This window comes from Perkinsus marinus, assembly GCF_000006405.1.
Source record: "Perkinsus marinus ATCC 50983 genomic scaffold scf_1104296965578, whole genome shotgun sequence".
In the NCBI taxonomy this organism is placed as follows: domain Eukaryota; phylum Perkinsozoa; order Perkinsida; family Perkinsidae; genus Perkinsus; species Perkinsus marinus.
Window position 1 is genome coordinate 65616 of NW_003204277.1, and position 6134 is coordinate 71749.

At 47.1% G+C, this 6134-nt stretch overlaps 2 protein-coding genes across 2 annotated transcripts; both read left to right on the forward strand.

Annotated features, from left to right (window-relative positions):
• Positions 1-1001: 1001 nt before the first annotated feature.
• Pmar_PMAR006593 (hypothetical protein) lies at positions 1002-1817 on the forward strand (the record flags this gene model as incomplete). The annotated part of the gene is made up of 1 exon (XM_002769507.1): positions 1002-1817. One exon carries the CDS (start codon positions 1002-1004, stop codon positions 1815-1817), a length of 816 nt encoding a protein of 271 aa, XP_002769553.1.
• A 1534-nt stretch (positions 1818-3351) lies between these two features.
• Pmar_PMAR006594 (hypothetical protein) lies at positions 3352-3531 on the forward strand (the record flags this gene model as incomplete). Its single annotated transcript, XM_002769508.1, has 1 exon — positions 3352-3531. The coding sequence occupies one exon, from the start codon at positions 3352-3354 to the stop codon at positions 3529-3531; it is 180 nt and encodes a 59-aa protein (XP_002769554.1).
• Between the last annotated feature and the right edge of the window lie 2603 nt (positions 3532-6134).

Sequence of the window (6134 nt, forward strand, 5' to 3'; positions counted from 1 at the left end):
CGGCGCCAATCTTGCTATGTAATCTGATCGATCACCCTAAGTCCAGGAGTTCATGTCATGGCCATAACTACAGCTCTTGTAACGTCTGATATGAGGCTGATGTGGTGGACTAGTCGAAAACCACGAGGGCATTGATAAACGACACTTGAGCCAAGATGGCTACTCGTCACAGCAACACTACCAAACATTATATGAGGCTTCAGATCAGAACCTCTTCTTCACACTATAAAGGGGATCTCACTGCGCCCCTTATCGCTGGAAAATAGGAGGCAAGACCCTGCTCTGTGGTATGGAATTCTGATGTTGCGTGAGTGGATGCACCCTTTTGCCAAGGGCAATCTAATCAACCACAAGAAGGAACCTCCCAGCACTATACATCGACTGACGTCTGGGATGCTGCTGCATCGCTGTGCCAATCCTGCGTAGGACACAATAGGTCCATCTAGGCCGAAGGATTCCCGCAGCTAAGCTTATGATGGAGATAGTCCACATGGGTTGCTCAGTTTACTCAGGCCTTTGCTGCCGTCTTGTAAGGCATTCTCCTGCAATTATATCCAGTGTGGCAATCTCGATGGGCAAATCACTAACAGACGAGATCGTCAATGAAATGGACAATCCCTCCGGGATGATTACACCCTCCTCGCTATGACTACGAGGGTCGAGCTTACTCAATGACTTTCTCTCGCGCGAATTCCCGACTACTCTCGTTCGCCATGACATAGTATTTCGAGCGGAGACTTCATTTCCTCAGTAACATTTCCGCATGCGGTGATGCATCAGGCGATGAATCTCTAAGACCGTTGGGGAAACTGATAGCAGCTTGTGCTGTGGACCCTCGATATGCAAGTGTGATGAACGCTGTGTCAAACGATCGGTGAAACTTTGAGGGAAATTGGAGTGCCACTGGACCAGACATCACGGAATTTCTATTGAAATTCATATCCCCAAAAAGTGACAAGGCATGACTTAGTGAATTTAACTCTCAGCTTTCGTCCACAATAATGATTATCAACATCCTTCTCGTAATTGCTGGCACTATGGCTGGGCTGACTGAGGCGAATTACAAATATTACTGCAATTTTGCAGACGATTTGTCAGCTAAGTGCCTTGGTAAATATGATAAGTATTCGATACGCGTGATTTCGGAGCACAAGGCGATAGAGAGCCGTCGCCGCTCGCGTGATCTGGTCGAGTACGTTACTGAGGTGTGCCCTGTCGGAAAGGCCGTGGAGGGTGGGGCACAGGGCTCACTACAGATGAGCAATGAGGAGCAGTGTGACATTCCCGTCTTGCGAGGTGCAACCATAAAATACGACAAAACCCCAGGGAGCAAGCTTCTTGGTAGATCTACAACATACAACGTGTTCTACCCTGATGATCAGGGCCTAGCCAGATCAGGGCCTGATCTGGCCATGTCGTACCGTTTCGATATTCTCAAGCCCATTCCGATGGCTGGTCTGGATCTGTCTCACAGTTCACCTGGGACGTCAATTTTTGCGACTTTTACGAGCCACAAACCCCAGCGTTGGAAAGTGGAGCTGATCAGTCATCCTGTTTTAAGGGTGGAGGCGAAATTCTACTTGGAAGAACCTCACAGCCGCTTCACTGAGCTGAAGTTGATCGCAGTAGATAATGGAATAATGAAGCTCACATATACTGGACTGAACAACACCTCGGCACCGGTACAAGCTTTCTTCTTCCGATTACCTTCTAAGGAGCCTCTATATGGGCCGGGCCCATATTATGGGGTGATGATAACTTATAAGACTGACCCCATTATGTTGTTCGATAAAAGAATGCCTGTGAACGGGAGGTAAAGATACACTATCTATAATGAATACACTATTGTGTGTAGGCCACTTCAAACCACATCTCGTCCTCGTCGAAATCGGCAGAGAAGAGCCCAACGGTAAGTCGTTAATGGTGTACATCTGGCCTAGTTAGCATGTTGTGAGATCGAGATGGCAATAGAACTATAGGGATAGGCATTTCACTGTGTAGTAGCGGACGATGCCTGAGGCACTGTGCTTTGATGTCTTCGTCAGTCGATTTGATTCATCGGTTTTAATAAAACCGTTTTATCTCAGAGGTGCTGCTGGAGATAATCAAATAGGAGGTGCTAATGCGAACGACAACCCACCAAGGTGACTCTGAGATTCATCATTACCATAACTACAGCTTGTCAGTTACGATGAGCTATTCCCTCCGCCACCAACTTATTCCCCATAAGAGCTATGCATATTCCAATCCGGTTAACTTGATGAATGGCTACAATGCTTCATGTTATGTTGTCGTTGTTGTGTATATGCGAGTTTCGTTTTGTGTTTTTGACGAGTTAGGCGACCCACGAACCCGCCGCTCTCCCATTCAAACTTCGGCAAACAATAGGGAAACTTCCTCAGTGCAGAATATAGCTGTATCTACTATACCTTTTCCCGATCATTTCTAAGAATTGGCAGTTCAAGATAATATATTACTGTCTCAATTTCATTCTTTTACAAATCGATTTCGACGACAGATAAGTTAACTCACTGAACAAAACAACCGACGGTGCTCCCGTTGAATACGAGGCCAGTTGTGCCACATATGACAGTAATGATTGTGGACAGGCTTCACTCGCCTACGCATCTTGTTGAATATCCACCATTCGCGAGGATGTGTCATCATTGCATAGTTCAGGTGGAGGTACTTCAATTATTGAATAAGGAGATCGGACGGGATACTTCAATGGGTGACCCACGCTGACTCAGCATCTCATGGAGGTGGCGAGGAGTTTCTGGGAGATGGATCTAAAGTGTTCAGCATGTGCTAACCCCGGTGATATAGATGCCAATGGTCTGCCAAGGGAAGGTACCATTGACTGCCCACTAATTGGTCCCCATCCTGGGCCGCCCTTCGCGGCGTTCTAAGGCTTAGAGTCTAAGCCATGCTGACTGCCTGTCAGACGTTCACGAGGAACAGGCAATTCTTGTACATCGCGATGCCGCTGGCCTCTATCGTATTGATAGAGGCAGCAGCAAGAACGAAGGGCGCCACTCCGTCTAGGTCCGAGAAGCGGCGCTGTTATCACGAATTGGAGGTCGAATGATGAGCACCCGGCTGCATTAGAGAGCAACTTACGCCAACAGATCCTGGCAACGGTCCTAATCCAGTCACGATAGCAGATATAGTAAAGGAATGGCTTGTACAATCCCCTAAGTGTAAGTCCATAACATCTGCTCACACTTACGACGAGTCTGATTTAGGTGCATCCACGACTCGTGGACCACGAGGGACGAGACGGTGATCGATGATCTGGCAGTGATCCGAGCCAATTGTCCGGATGAGTTAGCGGGGATCACGGCCGAAGTCATGGGTCAGCCAACATTGGCCCCAGCCTTTTCTCCGAATCAAATGGGGGCATCTCTGGATAAGGGACCGATACTGATTCCTGGCGACGATTTGAATGCCACCGGAGGGAAGCCCGATGGTATCACCAGTCAGGGGAATGCTATTGATGGTGGTCGATGCCAGCTTGGCGGCCAAGTCTGAGACCTTCAGTACCGTAGGAGTCGACCTTTATGGTCCCTCAAATGCATCGAAGGGTGGGTTTAGATGGATCCTAGTCTGTGCAGATCTATTGAGTCGATATACCGTATTGATACCTCTGAATCAGAGGCTCTGATCACAGTAACCACAGCCGTGGTATGCTCTGCTATTGAGCGTAATACTATTCTCGTATTCCGTGCGCCGGAACACATAATATCTGATCAAGGAGGCCAGTTTGTGAGAGTTATTCCTGTGAGAGTTATTATACTGGACAGCATTGGCTGTACTCATAAAATGAGGCATATTACTCTGCCTTTGCGATATCCCAGTAGTGGAGGATTTAATGAACGCCAAAATCGTACTCTGAGTGCAGCTCTTCGGACCGAAGAGCTGCACTCAGACCGAAGACTTCGGTCTCTCCTATCTCAACACCAAAGTCTTGATTGGTATGATGTATTGGCTTTGGGCCAGCTACGTATAGATACTACATTGCACCCTGAGTCAGGGTCCCTGACCTAGGTGTTTCTCCCCACGAAATTGTATTTGGTATACCACAATTATTCCCTCTAACTTCATTCTCGACACCGCGAAGTATGTCTGAGGAGGATGTTGAGGATTTCTTGTGTTTCCAAAATCGGTATCGTCGAGACGCTGTCATAGAAGTGTGTGAAGACCTTCGTAAGAAACGTGCTCGACAACTTCGTGCCTGGATTGACGAGTGGACTAGAGCGAGGGCGAAATATGATGAATGGGATGCAAAATCTCCAACTACTCCTTCTCCTACGACCCTCCTCGATGTTGGCTCAAGAGTTCTGCTCCTGAAGTCTCCGAGTCATGAGCTCGACAGCAAATGGGCTCCGGAGGATATGAAGCGACCAGTTGGTAAAGTTTGTTATGAGATTAAGTTGGAAATCTCCCCATTGAGCCAAATGTATCATAAAGATTATGTCAAATTGTATCATGAAGCTGATCCTGATATTGGTCCTATATCAAGGAGAAAACAGTCATTCAATCGTCAAGGGGGCATTTAAGCGAAGATATTGGAGAATCTCCGCTGCCAAGAAGTCGAAGATCACAGAACCTTCTGGTTCAAGAGGTTTTGATCCTTTTGACATCTTTTACACTTACTGGTTTGAGAGTCCCCGATGATGACTCACCATTGATGAGCGGCTCATCAATGATGAGTCATGAGCCGAGATTAGGCATTGTTCTTGGTCGAGATATTAACGATGAAGTGGTGGTTCATGAACACCGTATTCGAGATTACCCTACTATCCCTCCATGGATAGAAGATAATGGTACTAGGCCTTCGTGACGAAGGGGCGGAGCTCGGCATCCGGGTTCGATTCCCATGCCTGGCGTTTTTCTGCAAAAATATGTTTTTTGCACGGAAATCTACACGGTCCGGGCGGAACCCTAATTTCGTATTTTTCCTAGTATTCCCAGAGCGAGAGCTATCGAATGGTGTATAGCATGTGATCATATCCTCTCTAGATCGAGCTGGATAATTTGTTCGCACGCACGCACGCACGCACAAAGTGTTAGTAAAGTGAGAGAATACGCTCCGCTCGCTTCGCTCGCTCCGCAATTATTAATGAAGGAGGTGCAGCCACTACAAAGTCAGCTATTGTAACCGTTGAGCCGAAGAATCTTTTCAGACTTACTACCATTGAGTTGCCCAGTTGCACGTCCATACTTATAAGAACATCTATCTACCTCAGCGACAATAATCTAACACTTCCTATCATATTGCCCTGTAACTCAACAAAAGGCAAAGATGGAGTCTCAGTTTATTCAACGAAGCGTTGTATACCATAGAGATCATAAGATCGACTCATGACGAACGTTCAACTGGTAACAGAATCGAATTCTGGGAATCCGTCCAACAGACTCCTCAGCGCACGCAGTACTGACCATCGGCCCCATCTTCAATCGTCACCGTGAGCACAGGCCCGAGCACATGGACCAATTTATGGGGTCGAATGGAATCAAATAGGGTCAGAAATGTAGACGGAATCGATCCGACGATGACAGAAGAAAGAATGATGACTATGGAGCGTCAAGATTGGGGACGATAGTAATAAACCTTTTTAATATTCGGCGCACATTTGACGGTCAAATGTAGGCGATCTGGTGAAATTTGGATCACATCATCGAATGGGCCATTGGCTCCTCAGCTCCTTGACGAAATGACAATTTGTTAACGCTGGTTACAGCAATCACACGCCCCGCTACATTGTGCAATTAGAGCCCAACAAACGGGCCCGCCACAGCAGAGGTAGATCCAGCAAGCCTGGCACGCACCGCAAAGGTTGTCAGAGTGCGCTCTCCTTCTTGGACTAGGCATGGTACTAACAGCATCATCGCCATCCTCATAGACATCCCTGTGATCGTCAGTTCCCTCCACAGTGATATTGAATGCACTCTGATCGTTCATTCTGTAGTCGCTGCCTAGGGTAGCAACGACAACCCACAGGATGATGAAGAGTCTCAGAAAAGGATAAGGCATCACGAAATTGGAATGATCTGCACAAAATTCCCCAAGATCTCGCTTGCTATCGGCAGAAAAATATATTTAAATAATGATAACTGTGATATGATATGCC